Raw genomic sequence first — 25,020 nt, forward strand, 5'->3', positions numbered from 1 at the left:
TTGATGAAACCAAATTATCATGGAGCCCTCTCGTTCTCAGCGACATAAACTCGTCTAACGAATCGAAGGGGTTGTCTTTTAAAATTGATTCTTTCCATCAAGAGAGGCAGTTGATAAAGGCCTGCAAATTAGTAAAATACTACACGCATCAAATAAATATCTTTAAGTTTCTTGTTTGTCGTGGACGTGACCAAGAACTTTCATTTATAAATAGTTGCAGCTGAAGGATTTCTGCTTAGAATGAGATTCTTCTGAAACTGTCTCCGCCAGATATGCTTACATGAAAACTTTCTAAGTTTTCGGTTTACGCCCGTTCAACAATTCCTGTTTGCGACTGCAAAATATATTACAAATAACTCATTATTTGTTATGGAACTGCATTCATGATGCAAAAGTTTAATTCAAAGAGTATTGTTGGATCGAGGATGGCCAGGACCAGAAGCGTATGCAGGGGACATCACACTGCTGTACTATGAACGTTAGGGCCTTTCATTAATTCTCGTGTACCATTCAAACTGTTCATTAGGAACTTATGTAAATGCACTTGACCCCTGAAGGGTCCTGCCAACTTCCCGAGTGAGCTACCTGCCATTGTAAAAATGCAGCATCTCAGGTCTTCTTTCTTATTCATAAGAAAAACAATAACGTAGGCGGTATGCTTATTATACGTAAACTACACTCTTCATTGATGATTTCCAGCGATGGATATTGACAATTTTGATATAGGTTTAGTGCAAATAAAACAGCTAGTATTTCAGCTTTTTAAAGGACGCATATGATAGTTGTCTTGTCTCGCGAGCTTTCACTGAAGCTAAAAGTATTACTCTTGCACTGTCATTACAACATTTGGCAGTCAAAACGACTTCCCCGCATCAGTGAATAGTCTGCTTGATAGCATGAAAACTGAGTAGTGTTATCATGGAAGACGTGGTTACTTAGGCCAGAACCAGCTCTTTCAGCTTTCAGAATTTATCTTCCTCATTTACCGATTAAACGGTCCAGCCAAACAATTTTTGAAAAACAAAACAGCCGATTGGACTCTATTGTTAGCAATTTGATTTGAATCCACAGGACATAGGACAGCACAGGACGATGGATATCTCAGACATTAACTTGTACTTCTTCTGCTGGAAACCAGCTGTTCACGGACGCACTCCGTTCTACTTCGATTTTGGCACGTTCAGAACCCTCCGGGGACTTCCTTGGGCTGTCATTAGGATCCACTTGTAATGAGTCCCCCTTCCTTAGGCTGTCATCAAGATCCATCTGTAGTGAGTCCTTTCTCCTTGGGAGCAACATGGGCGTTATGGACCGCGGAGGCGTCCAGTCAATATGGGGAAGAATCCTATTTTTTCTTTGAGGCAGAATGGGCAGAATGGGCAAACTGGAGTGACTGCTTCCAGCAGAATTCGGCCTCGAATTAGACTCAAAGTCTTTGATTTTGATAAGTGGAACTGTGAAATTGCGACTAACTTTTTCCTTATCTGCAGGCTGCGAGGTTTCCGGGCTATTATCGTTCTCCTTAGGATCTTCTGAAGTAACAACCGACTGCATATTCGATGATGGGGTTTCACTCCTCGAGAACTCAGTCAGTTGGGTTGAGGAACTCTGAACACTTTCCTTGTCGAAAAGTCTTTTTCTGAAAATTTTCATCAGGAAGAAGAAAACCACGACTGCTATTATGAAACAGACGAGAAAGGTGACAGTCACAGAAATGCCGATAGCGGTAGATACTTGAGAGCCTGCAGTGCCTAAAACCGGACGTGCTGTTTGTGTAAAAGAAAACGAGAAAAAACTGTCAGTTTGTAACAAATGAATTCTTAAAATTGAATAACATTTTCTATTCATCCGCAGATACCAACTTCAATTAAAGGAGCCCTTTTGTTTAAGTCTCGTGACAATCTTTAGCAGGTGCAGCCGAATCGCGTCAGTAGAGACGTTGAGAGTTTGATGGTTGCTCGGAAAGTCGTTCGCATGATTAAACCATAAACTCTAATAAGTGACCAAGACAGGATTTCTCCTTACAAGTTCAATAAAATACCAGGCAGGCAAGTGATGAGAATAAAGAAAATATCAATTTGGGGATTATTGGTTGATCCGGCCAATACCAAATTCTCCAAACCAACATAATAAGAACTGTATGGCAGACAGTAAGGAGAATTACTAATGAGATCCTGGGAGTAAAAGGGTTGAAGCTGTAATTTATTATAAGGAAAAATGGTGTAGGGTGCAGGAAAAGGGGGATGGGAAATGCGCATATAGTTTTCTTGTATAGCAAAAGCTGTTACGTTTCGTACTTTCCGTCGTCGTAAAATTCTCCATCACGGCGGTGGTTGTTCCGGGACTAGTAGTTGTTTCTGCATTCTTTCTTATAGAGAAAGTCTTGTGCAATCGTTGAAGAGATTGTATTCCTCCCTGACCACTGACACCATTTTTGGAAATCACAGATATATTGTAGACCGTATCTGAGTTGAGACCAGTTATCGTCACTTGGAGCGAGGTTAGGTCTACAGAACCAGGCCAGAACTGTGCACCGTTACAATATTTTGAACATGAACCAGAGTTTGAGCAAGTAGTACATTGAACGTCGTATTTAACGTCATTACGCCCTCCGTTGTCTGCAGGCGGAGACCATGCAACCACCACAATGCTGTCTGTAAGTTCTGTGATGTTGATATCTTTGGGCTCTGAAGGAGGGGCTAATAACATAAATACAGTTGTATTACTTTCTAAACAAATCAAAAGTGTGTCGTACCAGTATGATGATTTATGATATGTATGTTAGAACGCTGCTCTGTTTTCTTTTACTTAATTCTTTTCATGCAACGTTAGTTTCAAATGCAGGGATGATTCTTTAATTGATTGGTTTTGCGGATAGCCAGGATGGTGAACAGATGATATTTTGTAGGATCTACCGAAAAGATCTGGAACTGACGTTTCAAAAATTAATCTGGGTGCAAGTCAACGACAGAGTCAAGCAATCCTTACCAGTAAGAAACCGTCTACAATTAGCACTTTCCTACCTGTGCAATCATCACTCACAGCATCCTCAGGGGCCCTGTAAAATCCATTATTGCAGATGCAAGAACTATGATTAGGATCAGGTGCACTGTTAGCAGGACATGTAGCACAAAAGTCATTACCAATTGACGCTTTATATCGGCCTGTCTGGCATCCTGAAAAGCACATTTACAAATAAAATTCAGAAAGAAATAAATTGACAGCTGAATTTTGAGGTCGTTAGAACCAAATAGACTTGGAAGGAGCTGCGTTGCTATAATTATTTCGGGTAAGTTTTTAGGCAGAACAAACTAGATAAACTTGAAATAGTTTTCGATTTATGAGTTCGGGAAAAAAAGAGAAACGCGCAAGAGGTAATAAAAAGCAAAAAAAATGAACAAGGAGTACAGCTGATGGCTGGTGATAAAGAAGATTAAGACAAATTGAGAATGATAGGGTCGAAAACTGTTTGCTTTGCATTCAAGATTCATTAGCAGTGACTTAATCGCGTAAGGAGAACCAACAGTAAATTTTCCAAGGACTTTTAAGACAAGCACGGTTGTGAAGGGTGCACAAAGAAAATAAAGCTAAATTTTTCTAGAACACTACATAGGGGGTTGTAACAGATGAATATCGGAACTTGTATAGGTACACTGCTAGACCAATTTCGATGTCTGAGAAATTTAATTTAAATTGTCAGAGGAAAACGTGGATGTGCAAAGAAGGGCGTATTTGAAAACAAAAGTCCCTCTTACCGACGCACTTGTCTCCCACTAATTCATATCCAACTGAACATTGACATGTGACCTGATTGTCCATCATCCATTGACCAGAACTAAGACACGTAACAGAGAGTGTGCTGTTGCTCGGATATGGCGATGCCTTTTCAGAACAGTTGCCTTTGACAGTAGTGTTTTGCTGGCTCGACGAAGGCGCAGCAATCTTTTGGAAGACAATTCCCTGATTGACAACAATTGGACAGTATAAGTATGACAGAGTAACAGATGTAAGCGATAGGCAGGCGCCTGTGTCTCGAAACCCAAAGTAGATGCCGAAACTATTAACAGCTAAAGTCAAATTAACTTGATTGACTTGGGAAGGATCCTGTTGCGTCCAAAGATTGGTGGCATTGACGGTTTCCACAAATGTGAAATTACCGCATTCAATATCGCGCTTAGTTACGCCACTTGCAAAAGGCCCTTCCGTTTGAAGCGTGTAAACGCTGAAGCTCTCTTTGCAAAAGTTAAGTTCAGCCGGACACTTTCCAACCATGAATGTAAGCCCGAGTCGAACTTCGTTTGATCCCTGTAGGTCAACATACTCTGAGATCAGCCAGCTGTTTGTATGATTAGTTCTCGTTTCTGAAAGATCGCACACAGCGTAAGATCCACGGATTCCATCCTGGGACCACTGAAATCAAATAAATATAATATCACAACAATACTCTTTGAAAGAATCATGTTGAAAAGAAGAAATAAAGCTTCGACGACACTGATCAATAAACAGTTACTAAAAAAGACTAGATAAAAAACTGTCACAGAAAGATTTAATTTTTTTTATTGTATAAATGTAACTCGTAAACGGGAGGTTGGAAATCTTTTCGCGATAGATTGCCAGGCCGCTAACAATTTAAATTTGCGAAGGATGAGCCCTATGCTCAGAAATCTTGAAAGGACAGTCTCGAATAAGTCTCTTGGCCAGGATAAAACGCCGCGTTGACCGGCCATGGACAGCCACGAATATAAGGGAACAGGGTGGGTCGAATTAGCATGATGAATGAATGAAGCTTTGTAAGATTTTTACCAATAAATATTGCTGACTTATCAGCCTGCTGGTATGAAATTAATGTGTTATTTTCTACTTAGTTATCTTTTATTCTCTTTCAGGCACCATGTTAACTAGACATCGATTGGTCTTTCAGCTAAATAGTTTTGTTCTTTTAAGCGCAGTTACTATAATCACCCAAGTAGGACCTAAGATTTAAAACCTCGAAAACTTTGCGTTTTGATGAACTGGAGGGTACTTGAGGTCAGCTCTCCTTGTTGGGATCAGATGGTCAAACAGAGTCAAAGACAGTTCATCGATAAGTTTTCGAGGTCTTAGAACTTTGGTCTTAGTTATTGAGACACCCGTGTAGCTTTGCATCGTGCCGGAAGAGGTTAGAATGTGTTTACCACCCTTGAGGCTAATTTTACTTTTCTGTGAGGGAATAACGTACATGCCGCGATCCACACATACTGGTGTATTGTGTAAATACACCTAGCTATGAGTGAAAAACACTTTCAAGCTAGTTTTCAAGTATGAAACAGAAGATATACAAAACAAATATTGTTGCTGTTGTTGTTTTTAAAAAAACATTGTGATCAAGATAGACTTAGCAGGTCTAATTTTCTTATGTTATTTTAAAAAGCACTGAAAGATAGTGCCGCTCTATTTTTGTCCGGTGTTGAGTTCCAATACGCTGGTGTATGAACGAAGTTCTCTGAAAAGATTAGGAAGATCGATTTGTTTGTTCCTAGCTGTTAATTGAGGTGGTGAAGTTTTTTGTTTAAGAGCCATGCTTTGTGTCACTGTTTGCCAACTCAAAAGTAAATTGAGGTAAGTGTGGTGATTACGTTACAGAGGCTCATGTCAGATTATTCATTATGGCCCCATAACGAAACCTGTAGAATATTACAGAATTTTATGATATTATTTTCTAAGACAAGATAAACTCTTTAATACACGTATACGTTTTGGCAAGAACTCACGGAGTTTTAGTAACAAGAGAAAACCAAATACGAATAAGTGCAGTGCTAGAACATCGATGGAATACAATGCTATTACGTAATTCAGTTTTGGCACAAGAAAATCCGAGAGCCTTCGCAAACTAATTATCACAACTTAAAAGCCCGTTCAATGACAAATGGAATACAAGGGTTTTAGAGTGGGACGGTAGTGGTAAATTACAAGATACAGGACGGATTAACTTCGCATTTGAAACCGATTTCGCAGTCATTATCTGGCGCCAGGCTGGCCTCGCAGAACACTAACCCTCCCGACTTCATGGAGCCAAACTATCCGAACGTCGTCCGGAACAATCAGAGTTTAGTTAGTGGTAGGTTTCAACTAATCTTTCAGTCTATTAGCGATAATAAGTCTTAAACGATGCTTTACCATGTCGGGATTACAAGTAGTGGCGATACCATTCATAGGGCAAGTAGTTGTTTTCAACGGCGAAACGATTAAAGAAAATATTTGGATACGTAACCTTTTGGACATGTGAAAATAAACCATTGTTTGCGAATAATTGATCTACGAAAACAGCAATTCTAGAGAATTTACTGGCGCCAGTTAATCAAATCAGCGTCTCTGAATTGCGTCATTTTAGTAAATTCAAAAGGTTCCGACCCTTTCACTTCATTGATTCATTAAAAGGAGTCTCGTCAAGGAGATGCGAATTGAAAGCATTGTAGCTCGATGGGCTCTAAGTTGATCATGTAGAACGCATGGGTTTATCTACCCTCACGAAAACGTCAAAAGGAAAAATTGATTAGGTTTACAGAAAAGATTAATATTTTGTATTACCACTGCATTTTTTCAAACTTGGGATTTACCTTTGAGGCTAGAAAGTAAAAGCATTGTGACTTCTTTGGAAAGCAAAAACGCAGTGTAAAAATTAACGTTAACGATTCCTACGCAATCTAAGCGAGTGACCCAGTGCATCCTTGCCCTGTGACATGCTATGGAATCATTCTGTTTCGTTATATTTAACAGTAGGTGATAAACAAATACAGAAGCTGTCAATTGTTATTACAATATGATCAAATCATTCACACTGTAATGGTTCTCCCTTTACTAACTCTAACGTAAGGTATAGCCAGCACTGTATGTATTCTAATTGACTGATGTTTTGTCTTCGAAAACTAAGTGGCTGTAACTGTCTTTTCGTTGTGTATCTTGGTACGTACAAAAAAGTGAAAAGAGAGAATCATTGATAAAGAACAAAATAACTAAGCATTCCGGCCTCTGTATTCTGTAAAGCAAATATCTCACGCGCTACGAGCTGCGCGCGGGTGGGTAAACTTATTTTCCACGCCCCCATTATCGAAACAAACCTGGCTTAGCTATCCGTAAGAAGGCTTGCTTCTTTTTTGATCATTGCGAACTGATCAAACTTGCGCAGATTTTACGTAAGAGCTCGAATTGCACGCTAATACTTTACTGCTGACCAGCGCCCCTTTTTCACTAGAAGAAATTCGAGCACTTGCAAAAAGTTATTGGAGTGCGACTTATTAAAAGTGAAGTTATAGTTAGTCCACTTCAAAAATTTGATCTCCAGTAAGAGTTTTATAGAAAGTGAGTACGCACGAAAGTTTTTCCAAATTAAATATTCTTTTTCCGCTAAAAAATGTCGGGAATGGCGTCAAGAGTGAAAAGGGTCACTGCATCAGAGAGATAAATAATCCATATTTTCAATGCGTTTTGGATTTGTGTGTGGACGACGAGGCGTTACCAGAATGGACATAAAGGGAGCGGCATAAAAGAGAGCGCTATTATGAAAATACCAATGCACAAAGCTGTGGACTAAATTAATTTTGTTTCCTTACTAAGTAGGGGGTAAGATTCGGTCGTAGAGACAAAAACTGTTGTAAGAAAGAATTTTGCCCTAATAAAATTTTGAGAGACAAAAACTGTTGTAAGAAAGAATTTTTCCCTAATAAAATTTTGAACTGATGTAATTCAACTGCCCATCGAGATGTCACATATATTGTTGTGACTAAAGGAAAAGGGGTGTTTTTTTCTTTGCAAAAAACTGTCTATAGGTAGTTTGATATTTTAATGACGAAACCCTTATCGCAAATGGTGCGGATTTGGGTTGTAACATTTGAGACAGTTTGTGGGTATGTTACCGAATTTGCGTGCGTTTTGATATAGCTTAATACCAAACGTTACGAAATCTTCGGAAACGTGACGTAGCGAGTTATTATATCGACGTCTATCTTCCGAAAGCCAGTATCAGATGGTTTAATTTTCTCATCTATAAGACCAATTACAAGAAAGCGAAAAGATTAAAGGATTTACAATCTCTAGTGTTTAGATTGGAATTAGTTCCTGTTTAAAAAGGCACAAACTGCTGTTGTATGAATTGTGCTTCGGGCTCAATAGGTTTGGCTAATTAAATTTAAGTTAAATCGCTTGGTATTAAAAGAGTCGACTAGTTCGATTCATCGAAGGGTTCCGAACGCGATTAGAATCATTAGCTTTTCAGATTCGATTAAACCTAACCTTATCTACGGAGACTATAATGACCTCGTGACTGCGATCTAACGGGATCCAAGGACAATAAGCGCAGCATTCTTGTGACAGAACTTGCCGCCTGAAAAGTCCAGAGCAATTGATCACGATATGAAATTAAGTTATGGTCTCGTGAGAGTGGACCCAGCTGATCAAATTCTCTCAAACGAGTCTGCTTTCTGATTAGCTTATCGTTAGACCCTTAGAATCTTTTTAGTAAAAATCAATTTAGCCCCTAGATTGCAAGATCAAGAACTGGTCTTCAAGACATTGCACGCAGCTTCACTCGGAGTATTTCATGGAGTAATTACGGTCCAACTTGAATTTTTCCTTGCATTTCTGTCCATAAATGATAAAGAGCGAGGCATTTCTTGGTCTTCTTTTGTCATAGGGATATTACTTATTTGCACTTTAGTCATCAAGACAGCATATTTTAATAGAAGAAAGAAGTAGCGAATTTTAATATCGGTGGCCCCGTTAGGAAATGGTTTTCTGTGATTGTTTCACAAAAAAAATGAAAGTTTTAGGGGAAAGAGAACCTTCAAAGAAGAACTTCACAATTCATCTTCTTAAGAATTCCCGTTTAAACTCGACTAAATGCGTCAAAACGCCGCTTTCAAGCTGTAAATCTTAAATTATACGGATTTGGACTGGCCGCTTTGTGACCATTACAAAGAAATTTTATTACGAACCCAGTGAACATTCTGTGTTTATCACAATACAATAGTACTGCCGAACACGAGGTGTGGAGAACAATTAGAGATGACTATAAAAACTCCGAGGAGGTCTTCTTGGATAGCCTAAAGGCTCACTTTTCAGTCCTGACTTGTTTAGAGAACTCTTTACGGAGAAGTAAACGGTTCTGCCACTTTGTGAAACACTGAATAAAGAACAAGAAGCTAGAAACGTGTTCGAAAAGTCATCTAAGAACATTTGTTTACGTTCTGTTGCTTGACGGTAAACAATGCCTGTCACAGGATAAATGAAAACGAATGAGCTAATCTGTCATATTTTTATTCGTCGAAAGACAAGCATCTTTTTAAGTATTATTTTCAGAGAAAGTTTTGGTATTACAAAATTGTCTGGAATACAAGAAACTGAAAGCACTTCGTTCAACTGTTTGTACCTATCCCGTACCTAAACATGACAGATTTCTAATACGTGAATTAGTACGGGCACGACACGCAATTTAAGGGAGCTCATTTCTTATAACATTCCAGCGAGGATAATAAAATATCCAAATTAACAAAGCGACATGGTTTTCACGGATATTGAGTAAACGATGGAGCTAATAATTGTGCTATCAGAGAATAAAAGAGGGCAATGATTATCACTAAGAGTTGGTTATCTGGTAACATTTATAGCCTAAAATGCATTTGAATATTGGACCCACATGTCAAAAGGGGTTTCATTGGCTAACGCATAGACATAAATTGTAACGAATCAATATTGACCTGTGACCTGCGTATATCACATTTATTTCTTTTTGTATCTATTGGGACAAATGGCAGCCGTACTCGTTGCGACGCTTTGTGAATCAGTTTCCTAAGATACGATAGGTATATGTTTTTTTAATGGTTTGACGTACAAAGAAGTTGTTTAAGGCCGTTGGATTCGGCTCTCAAACTTAAACGTGCTTCCCTCGTATTGCAATAAAAAAATATTGACATTCCATACCGAACCTTAAACAGTGACATGGTACGCAATCTTAAAATTTGGCCTCGAGCTATTCCTATGAAACACGGCCGCCTAGTATCAAATCTCTTGAATTACTAATAGGTTTTCTTTTTTTGTATATAAAAAAAAATAATTTTAATCAGGTATAACACAAGAGAACAAAGCTTAATTGGCAAAATTCTCAACTAGGCCTTAGCCATCCTAAGCGACGTGTGTAACAAGGCTGTGCGAATTTTACAGAAGGGAATAAAATAATTCATTTCGCAGAAGACATAAATTTGCCTATGGCGAATACTCACCCCACTCCATACGCCGAACTCAAAACGGGTCAACCATTGCCAGGAAGAGGGTGCATTTTTGTCTTTATTCAAGAGAACAGCTGAAATTGTGATTCAAAAATAAACTAATTAAAACAAAATCTCCTCTCTTGATTAACTGTACACTGATCAGAACTGGTGGAAAAACAAAAGTTGAGTTGAAGCAACGATGAACATTTCTTGTACATACCTCTCTCTGCCATGGCCTTATAATGTGTCAGGCCAATGGAAACAAGAAACACCACTTCCAAAAGTTGTTTGAACTCCTTTGATTTCATATCGGCAATTTCAGCACCTCAAAGCTAAGACTTTTCGCGTCTTACATTCACAAAGGATTTCAACCAAAATTTCCTTAGTTACTGTTATTTTCACGTAGAATTTCACAAATTTTGCGCAACTTTAGTATGCGATCTCTCAACACGCACAGAGAAGGAACACGAATGATTGTCCACAGTGGAGCTAGTCACCATAAGACATACAGATCTTGTACTTAACTCTGTACTTTTGTGTATGCGGATTATGCAAATTAAAAAACCAATAGCTGAATGTAATAGAAAACGTCAAATGGTAAATTGTTTGGAATGATCGATGACGCTGACGTCGTAAGTGGGATGTGAACAAGGTGTCAAAGCAACGTTGTACTGAAATAACCCTGAAATGATACTTTTATTACTTTACATTCAGAATACTCTCTTTAAATTTAGACTGGCCAAAACCAAAGCAAACGGTAAGTTTTCCGTCACGTTTACGCTTAAACGGATTAAGCTAAAGGTAATTATTACGCCATTAAGTGAAAAATTTCCCAAGAGGTTTAAACTCACAAAACTGGCTGAGCGCTAAAATAGGATGATCTGTGCATTAGGCATGGCACGATTTTCGACATAATGAAGCCCCCAGACATACGAGAGACGGATGATTTAGGGAAAGACTGAACACTAGGGCTATCAAGTCGCACACCTGCCGAAGACTAACCTGGATTATCTTGCACGAAATAACGGATTAGGAGGATTTTGTTCCTTTAGGATGGGATGCCTAGAGTTCATAACTGATTTACCCCTCCAGTTACTCGTTAGATTTCACTTACATCACAAAGTTACTACTCGATCATCTATATTCCTGGGTAAAGGGAAACACTGTGAACATCAAATGTCTCCACCTCGAAAACCACACGCATCGGCCTAGTCATACACCTGTGGCTGAATGCGCATCTTTCGATTAAGAATGGGCATGCTACCAAATCATGTGGCCATTGCTTTTCCCACTTTTTCGCTTTTTAAACAGTGTAGAAAAGGATGCTTTTCTGACAATAAATTTCGAGCGTAAACGTGCGTTTTTAAGCTGATAATTTGATCAAAAAAAGCTACATGATCTCAGTGTAGGTGAAGCGGTCGCTCGGTATTAGGCCATCGAAAATGCATTAAATAGTCGATTACCAGATCAGATAAATTGGAGCTGAAATAATCAAATTATCATGATTGTCTGCTGATAACTAAAGCTCGCGTAACTTGAATTCCTTCTTAATGTTAGAGTTTAAGGGTGGCCTGTAAGTTAGGTTACAAGACACAACACTTTTATTGAAGGTTACATAAAGTGAAATAGTACATTCAGTGAGCCAAGAATTCCTGAGGCCAAAATGATCGAGCCGGACAAGTTCTAGCTATACTAAATATGTAAGATCTTGATCTGTCGGAAGCTGTTTGTATTCAAAAGTCTCGTTCAATTTTTACAAGAATACAGTTTGATTGTTTTATTCTTGTTAGCACTGCAGCGTGGAAATGTTTTTACTGTAAAGTGTTATCACCAGTTATTGTTTTGTGAATCAAAATTAAGTCATTTCCAGACCGATAAGAATCTTTACTAAACAAAAGGGCTTTCTTTTTACATCAACAAAGTGAAGTGCAGATCTTTTAAACGTTTCGCTTAAAAATAGATCAAATCTGAATCTCGAAGGAGGTCAAAAAGCCTATCCAGAGGCTGGATACTACAGGACCTGATCAGCTATGACAGGTCTATCCCGATAAACGGGTTTAAAAGGTGAGATAAATGACAATATACTCGCTGAATTTTACATACCAAGGAAGAGTATTAATCAATCTGTGCGTTATTGAATCAAGATAAGCAAGTTTATTCCAGTAGAAAGACTGCGCTTGAACAATTAGTATTACACCTTCTTGTAGCGAAAATTTGACTCCCGCACAGGATAATATAATGTCTGTCCATTGTTATAAACGTTTAGGCATTCTTCCTCAGTTATCAAAGGCTCTCACAGAATTGTTTCGCTCAAATTCGTAGAATCTGTTCTTAAACCCTCATAACTGATCATTCTGGCCGAATTGTGGCCGTAATTTAACCACCTTTGGCAAAAATCATTTGTTGGGTGAAAATCTAAGTGGTGGCTGCTATTCAAGTTGTCGCTGTTTATACCAGAACATAGAGCAGAGCAAAGATCATTCCAAGTCTTGAGAAAAAGTTATTCATTAAACTAATAAAGAAAATTCCGGTCAAATATTCAACGAAGAACAAAAAGGGTAAAGTTTTTTATATACTTTCCGTACTTTGTTTTAGCATGACAAGCGAGCTCAAAACTGCAGCTTTGGAATATTTTTACAATTGCCAATTCACATTATTAGTACAGTTTTTATTTCAAACTCAGAGCAACGAATGTCATTCATAAATAAGTTTACCTTATTTCTTCGACACTCAGCGTTTAATTTAGGATGGCCTGAGATTTTTGCTTCGTTCTGACTTTTTTTTTTCAATTGGTCGAGCTTCTTCACGAATGAAATAAGATCTAGTAGGTAATTTAGTGTTAACAACTGAGTTGAAAACGTAAATTGGCCACCGTAAAGAGTAAAAAAGCTGACGCTTCGAGCGTTAGCCCTTCGTCAAAGCGATTGATGCACTGAATTACCTTCTATACTCTCCCACCGACGCAGCACCACAGTTTCTTTAGAAACTTACTCCCTGCAATAAGATCTAGATTAGACATGTACTTGCCGCTAATTAACTCTTAATTCATCTCCAAACAAAAACACGCCTCTTTCTCGACTGTAAAAGTTCTGAAATCATTTTAATTTTTAAAGAAAAGCAATTTCGATGTAATAAGTGACACCAGATGAGTATTTGAGCACAGATTATGACCCCCAGTAAAGAATGGCCCAGAGAAACAAACTGTGGTTTTCTGATGGCGCGTCGAAGAGGGACAATGGATGCTCTGATTATTTCATCTGGAACTCTGTTGCATCTTTGAACTAAGTCAGTTTGTTAACTCAATAATTCTACCTGCTTCAGCACAGCTCAATCCCATTTGTATGACCGTGTTACGATGTTAATTAAGGGATGGTTGCATTTCTTTACACCGTTCCGTTTTTCCTAAATTTACATTTTCTTCCACAGGCCATGATCTCTTCGGAATAGCTACTTCAGGAAGGGAAGATTTTATTATTAACTCAGTTGATAAAACTAACACTAAAAACATTTCGCACCTACTTACATTGGCGTGCCTCCTTGCGGCATAAGGTGGGTTATATTGCCTTTAGAATCATATCAATAAGCATTTGCTGCGATTGCATATCTTTGAGTGAATTGTCACAAGAACGTTAAGTGTTTTTAACCCATGATAAAAAAGAGGGTGGCGAAGACTCGTACACCAAACAGAAAGCTAAACTTGAGACACTGAGGAGAGGATGGAGACATTTCGCGCTTGACCCGTCTGTTTTCTTGTAAGATATCTTATTTAGATTTATTTAGATTATCAGTGTAGCAATTGTCAACAAAACATTAAGAGCCTCTTCAATTAATAACTTAGAGTCCATGCAATATTCAGTCAACAATGAAATACCATCGTTGCTACCAAGAACATGAATACAAAAGCTTGTAATAACCCCTTTTTCAGTCATGAAAGTGAGCTTGAAAATCGTATCCAGTGTGTGGTTTTAAGACGAGGTTTGATCGCTTAGGCGTTGGTAGTTCTCTTAATTTTTGTATCTTCTGTGCCTTCCAGTAAGGCCGTTGGCGTTACGCTATGGTGACTCGTCTCTGGTTCAGCTAAGAATATGGCCATCTTCGAACGAATCTGATCGAGTTTCTTCGGATTAATCATTTTTTGTTTTTGTTTTTTTGTTTATTGATGTTTTTTTGGGGGGGGGCCAACCTCTGCATTTCGACTTGTCATCGATTTGAGCCGGCGTAAAAGCTACATCGTCAAAAGTTCTCACATGTGAGCTTTACTCTAAACATATCCAACATATCCTTTGTAGAAGAACGTAAATTGAAAGGAAAAAATTGAAAAAGAAAAGAAAAAGGAAGACAAAACAGTTTAACGTGGAGAAAGCTCGAATATTATAGGTATATTGATTGTGCTAGGTACGTAGAGCGTACAAGGCGGCGAAGTTTTGTGTAATAACACATCTGACGCACATTTATTACATGTACCTATTCTAGTAATTTACTGCCCTGTCTCCAGCCTGTCAATTGACCAGTGTACAAACTCTGTTCTAAGCGAATCCTCCTTTTGACAAGAGCTGTTCATCACAATCCCTTTATTTTATACCGTATTGTTTTTTTTACAGCAATACTCTACAGCTATTCAAGTAGGCACATGCAGTCAGAAATTAATAAGCGCAAGATGTCTTTAAATTTCTATGCTTTCGAACATCTTACTAGAATAAATCAAATGGAGTTTTTGATGGTCTGGTCTGGACTTGAGAAACATCACCCAAGAAAGAAAGAGTACTTATGATTCATTTCAGAAAGTTGTCTAACAAGTGTTTTTAGATAAATTATGGCGAACCTCTCATTACACACGTATCAAAATTAATATGCTTTCCAAACCCCTTATATATCACACCATTTAGGAATACAAACGATTTCTTGCATGTAGTGTGTTACGAGCAGCAAGCTTGTCAACTTTTGAAATTTTCGAAGTCGCAAGAGGTCAAAAAAAGGCCTTATTGAGAGCTCTCAAATTTTTTTTTAACGTATTCCCAGAAATCAATGTGGTTTATGGTTTTATTTACTTACTACCAAAGATAGTTTAACGGGCAAAACTTTTTTCCGATGCGAAACGCCTTGGACCGCTCTTACAGAGATCGCCACCTAATTGTTTTATGTTACGAGATTGAGTAGCGTGAGTGATGATTGATTAATTCACCTCTTCGGCGTTAGATTTCACTTGTAGTCTGACGTGACTCATTCGAACACAAGTGGACATTCGAACACAAGTGGACATTCGAACACAAGTGCACGATTTCGGTTCCTAAGTGTACTTCAAGAATGGTTATGACAAAGAGATGCGCTTATGGTAATTGAAAAAAAAAAAAAAAAAAGAAAAACGATTCCCGATACCCCAACTCCTGGGTAAGAGACACAAAGGGTGATCCAGTCAAGTATTTCCATTTTCCTTTTTTTCAATGATAAACTACTGCCCTATGAGCAGCACTGTACGAATTGAAATTGTAAAAACTAGTTTATTCTCCCGCGCGTTTCGTCTGACAATGGGAGACTTCGTCAGGGAGTTTTAACAAGTAGGAAAAATAAGCTTGCCTATATCCACATAGAAAATACGATGTCTATTCTCGACCGTGAAGCAAAGTGTTAAGTAGCCAGCGAGACAAGCGCAAGGCGAGCGCGAAGCGCTAATCACGCGCGAGGGGAGAAGCGCGAAATGTTTTTTAACTCAGGTGCTCCTCCCCTCACGCGTGACTCGCACTCGGCGCTCGCCTCGTTCTTGCCTCCGTTTTGAATGAAAAACACAAAAAACTTACGCCTGTCCTACATGCTAATTGTGAAGCAAGCACAAAGTATCTGCAAAGTGTGACAAGGGTGGTGTACATGCGTGACATTTTTCGGACTTTACATGCATGGACGGGTACGTGGGTACGTGATGACGTGATGTGTCTAGGATCACAGATTTAGTAGTGGGCTTTGCAATTAGAGAACTTATCATGTCGAATTCAGCTCGACTGGTTTTCATAACAGCGATTAAAGCGAACCATGTGTTTTGAATGCAGCTTTCGGCTGGCTTTAATTGCTTAAAGTTCGCTAATCTCGAGTTTTGTTTCATAAGGAATATCAAGGACATCATTACACTGTACATATTCGCGTATCACGTCTGAGGCACCGTTAAAAGACATGGAGATTGATAGATCAATGTTTCTTCGCCATAAGACGATACCTCTACTTTCGTTGATTCAAGCAATCTTGGTCGTTCGTCTTGTTTCCTCCGAGACGGGTGAGTCAATGCAATTGTATTTAAGTAACCAATGGTATGTTTTAAGTGCTTTTTCTACTATAGTTCTCCAAAACGGACCTCATGAAGTCGAATGTTTCCGTGTCAGTTTCCGATGTCAAAATGCTAACTTGAGGCTATATCCTGTGTCTGGATTGAAACGCCTCTTTCTCTTATTTGTCTTTTAGTTATTCTAGATTCTCATTCTCGATACGACCAATCATGGGATTGGCTCACCACATATGAACTGGCGACTGGTAGCGGGGTAAGAAGCTTCTTTCAAAGTGATCTAAATGTAGTGGCTTAGTAATGTGGGATTCAATATTTGTGATTTCAAGTTCCAGATTTAACCGGTGTCATTCATTTTGTTGTGATCTTGGGCAAGAAACCACAGCGTCACAGTACCTCATTCCGTCACAGGAGTATGCATAAATGGGCAGCTAGGAACTAAGAGGGAAACCTGATGAGGGTTGGATGAGATAGTTTATCATTCTGTCCAAGAGCACACAGCAATTTTCCTGGACACTTCAAGCCAATGGGAATGGAATAAGCTTTGGCGGCAATGAGGTGGCCACTTGAAGCTGCAAGAATCTGGTCATTATGGTGGAATAAACGGTTTTAAGTCATTTTTTCTGTCATTTCTTTTTAGTGGGGCCGCAGTTCACAAACAGGAGAGTACCTCGTCTGTGATCTTCCAGAAACTGCAACGAAAAGCACCAACAGTTGGCTAATTTCAAATTTCATTGACCTGCAAGGCGCAGTATCAGTAACTGTTCAACTAGAATTCACTGCGAGACAATGTGACCGTCAGTCACTTCCTTTCTGCAAGGAATCATTCATGTTATATGTCTACCAAACAGACCAAAGGTTAATATCTGGAGTGCAGAAATCAATGATTCTGGCTGGACATTTTACGTTCGCTGCAACGATCGCTCCTATTCACGTGTGGAATTCTGCTCAGGCGAGAATAACAAACAAAGCAGCAGTTGGACTCACTGTTCAAAGCAAAGGACTTTATTTAGGATTTCGGGACATAGGAGGGTGTATCGCACTCGGGAAAGTTCAAGTTATTTCCAACTTTTGTCCTGGGAAAATCATTGGTGGGGCAAGTTATAATAGAACCCCTTCTCCTCCAAGTGGACATGCCGTCAAGGTAAATGGTAACTGTGCAGTAAACTCAGAGAGTCCGCATAACGCGAACACACTACACATGCAGTGTCAAAGCAATGGAACCTGGAATAGGCCAGCAAGTGCCGCTACTTGTCTGTGTAAACCTGGTTATCAAATCACTTCTCAGGGATGCCAAGGTACATAACTTGATCCCTATTATAATGTAGACTCACAATTAGAGGTATTAATTAAATCTAGAATATGTTGTAGTTCATCATGGCTATATAGATAAATGAATGTTTAGCCGTTCAACTTTGTCTCTCGATGTTGATTAAAGCAGTTAGTATCTTGACTCTACGTCCGAGGCAAACGATTAAACGTTTAAATCAAACATAGTTACCGAAAAACAGACAAAATGGACTTTTGGGTAACCAGACAGGCTGATAGGCAGACATCGATCGACAAGCGCAAGGACAGCAAGAAAGATAGACAGACCGGCTTGGAGACTGCAAGACGGACTGAATGACTACTGGTGCCCCATTTATACAACCAACCAACTAGAAAACCGTCAGCGAACAAACAGGAGGCAATTCAGACAAACAGACAAAGAGATAGACAAGGAAACATGCAGACTGATAGAGAGAAATTAGAAGAAAAAGCAAGCAATATTTCTTTGAATACATAGTTAGGTTGTAACAAATTGATTTGATTATTTTCAATCAAAATTTTGCTCACAGAATGTCCTAGTGGAAAATTCAAACCCAGCCTAAGCAATTCAGAGTGCAGCAGCTGCCCGGTGAATACTAATTCCAACAACTCTAGACAGCAATGTGAATGCAATGCAGGATTTTATCGGGGCCCAAAAGACAAAAAAGAAGGAAAATGTACAGGTAATGCAAACGATATGTTGCTAGTAGGCACTATAATGCCTGGCATCTGTTCAGTTATGCTATGCAAATGACATTGTGTTGGAGACAAAAAGAGTTTCAGTCACAGACCCACGGAAATATGAGATCGATTTGCTTTACACCTTAAATAGAAAAGTAAATAAGTATAACTAAAAACGCCTCCGTTTGCTTGATGATTGGCAACCCTTCACTCAAAATAACAACAGAAATCTTGTAATTCATCACTAATAAGTTGCGCGAAAGGCCCCCTTTCCCCTAAGACAATGTTGTATGAAATTAGTCGTCATTATGTTAACACCAGACTACATTGAATTGGGGAAGAAGGAGATATATGAAAGTTAAAGTAAGAATTTCAAAAGAAGTGGAACGTACCAAGAATGTTGTCGGATATTGTACATAGTCCGAAGTTTCCATTTGATTCTTAAAAAAAAAAAAACAATCTTCCACGTTTTCTTTCATTTGCTTCAGCACCGCCATCAGCTGCAAGAAATTTATCAATAATATTTCAAGACCAATCCGTAATCGTTGTTGCTTGGCTGCCGCCTTTAGACAACGGAGGGAGAGAAGACGTCGTCTACGACATCAACTGCTTTCAATGTGATCCAGGTCCACGCTGCAGAAACAAGCAACTCTGTGGTGGGAAACTAGAATTTTGGCCGGTGAGGTTTAATAATCATTTTACGCACGTTACACTGACAGGATTACAACCCAACACATCATACATGTTTAGGGTTACTGCTGAAAACGGAGTGAGTTACTTATATGGGCCTAGTCCGAGTAGGAATGCTGAGATTCAGTTTGGAACAAGGATTTCAGGTAACTATGCTGTATTCTTTTATAAAAAAAACTGCATAAAGTTTAGTGGAGAGCTAAGGCAGATTTCCATTATGGACAGAGTCTATATATAAACACTTAAATTAATTTGAACAAGAAAGTCAAGTTGCTATGCAGTCCTTTCTTTGTTTCCCAATAAATTCAAAATCTGATTTACGTCACATTATTGTTAAATCTCACTTGAAATCCTTGGTCAGGTTTGCCCTGTAGCATTCTCTAGGGAGTCTAGTTCACTTCTTTTGATCTAATAGCCTGTTGAGAGTGCATGGTTATCAAATTTCTGCTTTAAATAAAATACTTGACAATAGTGCGGAAAATTATTTCCTTAATTCTATTCACGTATAAGGAGAGGTACTCTCGGCTGCACTCATTCGTTAATTTTCTGATACTGCTTAGCCCGTGTGGAAATTGCAACACAATGTAGGCATTGCCAATGAAATATTCTCAATAAAAGTATGTCTCTCTTTATTACAGCTAAAATGCTTTTGGATAAGACCTATATTGATGACACTACAGCTGTTCTAACATGGAATTCCGTGGATAATCCTCACGAGTTTTCAAGCTATGATCGCTATGAAATATCCTGCTTTAAATGTGATCAAGGCGGAGACAGTGTTAATCACCAATGTACAGAATCCTGTGGGGAAAAAATACGGTATTGGCCGGGTAAAGAAGGGCTCAAGGACAACCACGTGACTGTGTCGGAGCTGGAACCATCCACACTGTATAAGTTTGTTTTGTATGTCTGGAAATACCGTACCGCGTTGTCTTCAGTGTTGATCGAGACAAGTGCTTCAACAGAAGTTTCTCAGGGTAAGGTATTCAAGATATTTATCATTCGATTATAACTTTGGGAAAAGAGATCCAAAGAGAATAATCTAATGAGGTGCATAGCTAGCCTATGACCCGTAGGCCCAGATCTGCAATCTTTTTTCGCTCGCTTGACTCAGCGATATAACTCTTACAAAGGTTGAAACAAAAATTGGAATTTTTTTACGACATACTCACGAGTAATTAAATAACAAAGGAAAAGCAAGAATTAACCTCGTAACGTTAAAGCACTAGGTAAGCACGTTTCCAGGTCTCTAAAAATGCCTTCAGCCAGTCAAAAAGCTGGATAGGGGCCTTCTAATTGTTTTGAAACAAATCTATCAATCGCTAAAAACTTGATGATGAGAGAGACTCATGATTAGATTAATTGCTTTCCTCACCATCTATCAGGGAATAGACAGCCATTAGCGTCACCAGTCAGGTTTTTAATCGAGTAAATAATATTACTGTGAAACTCACACACTCAAAATGGCAGAGTTGCCTTTCAGTCACCTTTGAAAGACCATCTACAATCTGTCACAACCATTTTAGGCACCTTGAAGTATTCAAATTCTTTTAAAGATGAGGAGAAATAATTCATAGTAACTTACAAATTCTTAACTGTATTTACTTCAGGTGGACAATTCTTTAACCTACCGACAATAATTGCCTTAATACTGGCAGGAATATTATTCATTGTTGCTGTGATTATATTGCTGGTCACTTGCCATCTCAGAAGACGCTGGTACAACACTGGCAAATCCGTGGGTTCAGATAATAATGGCTCTAACGAGGGTACTTACTCCATTGAAAATACTGACAACACAATAATTATGGAAGAAATACTACAGGACATTGACCACTCTACAGCGGGGAATCAAATGCGTTAAAAACTGCCAGAATGCAGGAATGGTTCAGCATCAAAGTTGAAGTGATTTCGTTGTTAGCCTCTAATTTCCCATGAGTGACCAAGACAGAATTTCTCCTTACAATATCAATACAATATCAAGCAGATAGGTGATGAGAATTAAAAAAAAATGTCAATTATATTAGCTAATAGTGGATCAGTTTATTGATCCAAAACCAAATTCTCCAAACTAACATCAAAAGAATTGTATGTCAGACAGTAGGAATAATTACTCACAAGATCTTGGGCAGACCAGGGGTTAACGATTTGTCTTTAGTTATCTATCTATAATGGGACTGAAGAGTTATTTTGTAAACAAAATTCGATATCTATTATATATTATTATATCTATAATCCCTTTTCTTTGTTATTCTATGAATTGTTCTGCCATCAAACGCCGACGAAGCACGGCAGCACGATAAAAAAAGGAATTTACTGCGTTCGATTACAATAAAGTATTATTGATTTTATTATAGCTTAGACATTTGTTTATCAATTTGAAAACAATTTTAACGTATATAGACTTGGAATATTGGCAACCCAAAGGATACCCTGGGTTGCCTACATTCACGCATTTTTTAGGGGTGTCCAAGTCTCCTGTCTAAATAACTTTAGACAGGAGAATTATTTGGCTATAAAAGTTATGCCAGATGTCCTAGCTACGGGGCATTCTTCCTTCACAAAATCAATGTCGGATTCAATAATGTGTTACTGTATTACACTTAAAATTATCATAGTTTTGACTTCAACTGAATATTGGACAGAAATTTGGTAAAAGTGAACGTCACTTTGACTTCTGGGGAAACAAAAAATCGAGCACTTTTCACTTATGAAAACAAGAAATGTATATTTGAGGGATCTTTGGTTTTTCTTCGATGTCTTTAAGGGCCGCCGAAGTGAAATTGATATATGTTGTTTTTACTCTCCAATAATTTCTTTGTTTCATTATCTGTATCAATAACAGAGTAAAGGTGCCAGGAATACAAAAAAAAAAAAATGACATGTGTTTTCATTTCCTCAGAAGGAAAATTATTGCTTTATTTTGCAAACATAACATCACTTTCGGTCGAATTGGTTATATTTGATGCATACAACAGCTTTTGTTTTGTTTTGTTTTTTTTTAACCAAGTCTGATTGCACCAAGTAACGCCATTATGATATGACAGCACCGATGGCAACCCTTTATTTCAAATATGTTACCAAAATTAAAAATTCCACGAATCAATCACAAATTTTTTAACGTCATTTTCTTCAGACTACCTACATCGCTTTCCAGCCATTAGTGATTTCTGCACCTCCATCAAGCGATTCGACTGTAACCTTCCTAGCCCTAATATTGTTTGACATTAGTAAGAATTGCTTGGTTTTTTCTGGGAAAAATCTATTCCTCTTATTACTTAATTATTTCTCAGTTTGAAAAGATAATTGCAAAATCAAAATTAAATATTTCTAGATCACTCTATTCACGGGAGGTATCTCCTCAATGGTGTTACTCCACCATGTGTCGCACGCCAGAAAACAGGTTCATTTTTTTTGTTTTTTGAATTTAAATTATTCTTTCATTCCTTAGATGTACATGTACATGTATTATAGAAATGCTTATTTCTAGAAAAGAATCTACTTATTTAGCTTATCTTATGAGCTTATGGTCTCTTCAATGTGTTTCCACATCAACCCTGCAGTGAAACAAACTGGCGCCCTGATGTAGGGTCTCATAGTTATAGAAAAAAATAATTTTCAATCATCCTTCACCACTCACACAAAAGCAAATACCGGTTTCTCCGTAACAATTTTTTTACACACGCTAAACTTGGCTTAAATAGAGTACAGGTGGGATGAACAACCAAATTAATTAACAACACATTCAAATAAATTTTTTGCAAACCACGTTTGTTGCCTCTCTTTAGCATAAGAACCTTTCCAATACATTTCTGAACGAGATCCATTTTTACGAACTCTCCAGGTTTACAAAACTTGTAAAATATCTGCAGTCAAGAAAAGTTGCTAAAGGTATTTCGCAGATGTCCCCTTTCTGGTTATTTCGTACCAAGAGTTCATGCTAAGAGTTCATGCCCTCGCTCTCTAGTAGTGGATGATTGTCAAATTTTCTAACGAAAACCACAGAACAGCAAACGTTTATAACCTTTTCGAAACTTTTCGTTGAAAACTGCGTACAAACAAGGATTGAAAGCGCTATTGCTGTGTGCCAGAAAAATGCGCCAAAATCTTAAATAACATGGCACTGGATTAAACGCAATTTGCGCAACAAAGTATGTCAACCAACAAAACAAAAAAGCGGCGGTGACCGTCAGTAGCATGTGTATTACCTTTCTGCTTGCTTTGTCTCGACTTTTCTTTACAAGCTTGGCTATTTCTTTGTCGCCAGGCACTTTTGAGCGCCTCAAGGTTACCACTATCACAGAATAAGAGGCGAGGATGACAGTGAATGGGAGAGCGTAAAAGGCAATTAAAAGGAAAGTGTAATAAATTTCTCTTGCGTTTACGCGTTCAAATGTTCTTGTAAGATTTGCAGAACATGTAAATTCGCCTCTTTCCTCGTGAAACGTTATCCTAAGTGAATAAAAGTAAGGAAAACGAACGGCCAAAGCAACGAACCAAACGAGCGCGATAACAAACTTCGAAGATTTGACAGTGAATAGTTCCTGTTTCAAAGGGAAGACAATAGCAAAAAATCTATCTATGGCCAATGTCATCAGCGTAAGAATCGAAACTAAAATGCCGACGCCGTGTAAATATGGAACGAGTTTACATAGCACTGAGCCAAACGTGTCTTCCACCAACCATTCACTTCCTCGTAACCACATAACAATGAGCCGTGGCATGTACACCAGAGTGATAATCAAATCTGTAGCTGCCAGGTTCACAATGAAACAGTGAAAAGATTTTCGCATCGTTCTGTTACGCCGCACTACCATAATTGTCATGGTGTTACCCAGGGCTGATACCAAAATAATAACACAGTAAACAGCGACTCTTGTCACTCGTATGGCCGTGCTATTGCGATCGAAGCAACCTACTTCAGAAGTAATGTTATGTACCGGTCCATTTAAGTTTGCATCGTCGAAAAAATTGTCAAGTGAGAAGTTGACCATAGTGAAACTTGAAGGACAGAAAGCTCACGTTTTTTTGCTCCTCAAAAGTTAGTCTCTTAATCCGACTTCAAGGTTGCAAGCCAACTAAAAGTTACCTTCAATTTGTAATAACATCAGCTTATCACAATGGACTTCCCTGACTTAGGCGGTAATGATTTGATTTGTTTGTGCATGCATTTTACAAAGATTAATTCGTTACTTAAAGTAACTTCCTTTTGTCAATACATTGTTTACAGTCATGAGAAAGATATTACGCTAAAACTAATATAATTTTTGACTCAAGATAAATACGAAATTTCGTGCATGACACAGCTGTTTTGTAAAAAGTAGACAGTAACTTCGAAGTGCATTTCACTTATCAGAATTAAGCCGCAAAATAAATTTTCGAAACGTTCGGTGAGAAACTCTGCGGGATTGGTTTGATAATTTGTATTTCTATAGGTGTTATCAGAGCGTCTATTGAAAGAACCTGTGGCGCCGAAAGTTCAACAAAAAGGTTATGAATTTTAAGTGGAGAAAATTTCGGGCCTTCAGCACCCAGTCGCCTTTGTCCTTTGTGTATCGGGTTACATTCATTATCATTTGGATTTTTGGTGGATTTTCTTATTACTCGGAAGTGTTTTATTAAACGGAAATTGTACTTGAAAAGTGTCACCCTTAAGTGCAAATAATAAGGGTACAAAAGCAAAGAGAGAAATATCGCTCTCTTAAAAAAAAATAGGAAAAGGAAAAGGTACTAAACGGTGACTCAATTTAACAATGCGTTACCTAAAAAAAGCAAGTTTGGCTTACACGAATGAGTAATTCATCTCATTGCTGTTGCTTTATTCTAGCCTCC

The 25,020-nt window shown here is 38.3% G+C and overlaps 3 protein-coding genes across 12 annotated transcripts; 1 reads left to right on the plus strand and 2 right to left on the minus strand.

Annotated features, from left to right (window-relative positions):
• Window positions 1–148: 148 nt before the first annotated feature.
• Window positions 149–10,799, minus strand: LOC113669049 (ephrin type-B receptor 2). Its single transcript, XM_027185041.2, has 6 exons — window positions 10,462–10,799; window positions 10,254–10,333; window positions 3,756–4,410; window positions 3,024–3,176; window positions 2,298–2,699; window positions 149–1,766 (listed from the first exon to the last, which is right to left on the minus strand). The coding sequence occupies exons 1-6, from the start codon at window positions 10,547–10,549 to the stop codon at window positions 1,102–1,104; spliced, it is 2,043 nt and encodes a 680-aa protein (XP_027040842.2). The 5' UTR covers window positions 10,550–10,799; the 3' UTR covers window positions 149–1,101.
• On the plus strand, window positions 5,308–22,066 carry LOC113669007 (ephrin type-A receptor 3). Of its 10 annotated transcripts, none has more exons than XM_089214115.1 (10): window positions 5,308–5,598; window positions 5,995–6,097; window positions 13,668–13,790; window positions 14,843–16,503; window positions 16,689–16,765; window positions 17,150–17,807; window positions 18,348–18,500; window positions 18,987–19,334; window positions 19,827–20,165; window positions 20,799–22,066. In XM_089214115.1, exons 4-10 carry the CDS (start codon window positions 16,404–16,406, stop codon window positions 21,050–21,052), a joined length of 1,929 nt encoding a protein of 642 aa, XP_089070241.1. In that variant the 5' UTR covers window positions 5,308–5,598; window positions 5,995–6,097; window positions 13,668–13,790; window positions 14,843–16,403; the 3' UTR covers window positions 21,053–22,066. The 10 variants fall into 10 exon arrangements, with proteins under 10 accessions (XP_089070241.1, XP_089070245.1, XP_089070243.1 ...); XM_089214119.1 differs by having other exon boundaries at window positions 16,339–16,503; XM_089214117.1 differs by lacking the exon at window positions 5,995–6,097.
• Window positions 20,829–24,313, minus strand: LOC113669008 (RYamide receptor-like). Its single transcript, XM_027184995.2, has one exon. The coding sequence runs from the start codon at window positions 24,180–24,182 to the stop codon at window positions 23,178–23,180; it is 1,005 nt and encodes a 334-aa protein (XP_027040796.2). The 5' UTR covers window positions 24,183–24,313; the 3' UTR covers window positions 20,829–23,177.
• Between the last annotated feature and the right edge of the window lie 707 nt (window positions 24,314–25,020).

The sequence above is a fragment of the Pocillopora damicornis genome, chromosome 8, assembly GCF_964200805.1.
Source record: "Pocillopora damicornis chromosome 8, jaPocDami1.2, whole genome shotgun sequence".
NCBI lineage: Eukaryota > Metazoa > Cnidaria > Anthozoa > Scleractinia > Pocilloporidae > Pocillopora > Pocillopora damicornis.

Bases quoted from the DNA above. Each gene is read 5' to 3' on its own strand.
- LOC113669007 (XM_089214115.1), top strand. From the start codon at position 16,404: ATGGAGATTGATAGATCAATGTTTCTTCGCCATAAGACGATACCTCTA. The intron at 17,808-18,347 runs GTACATAACTTG...TTTTGCTCACAG, and splicing joins CACTTCTCAGGGATGCCAAG to AATGTCCTAGTGGAAAATTC. The intron at 18,501-18,986 runs GTAATGCAAACG...CATTTGCTTCAG, and splicing joins AAAAGAAGGAAAATGTACAG to CACCGCCATCAGCTGCAAGA.
- LOC113669008 (XM_027184995.2), bottom strand. From the start codon at position 24,182: ATGGTCAACTTCTCACTTGACAATTTTTTCGACGATGCAAACTTAAAT.
- LOC113669049 (XM_027185041.2), bottom strand. From the start codon at position 10,549: ATGAAATCAAAGGAGTTCAAACAACTTTTGGAAGTGGTGTTTCTTGTT. The intron at 10,334-10,461 runs GTATGTACAAGA...TCACAATTTCAG, and splicing joins TAAGGCCATGGCAGAGAGAG to CTGTTCTCTTGAATAAAGAC. The intron at 1,767-2,297 runs GTACGAAACGTA...TTACACAAACAG, and splicing joins GAATTTTACGACGACGGAAA to CACGTCCGGTTTTAGGCACT.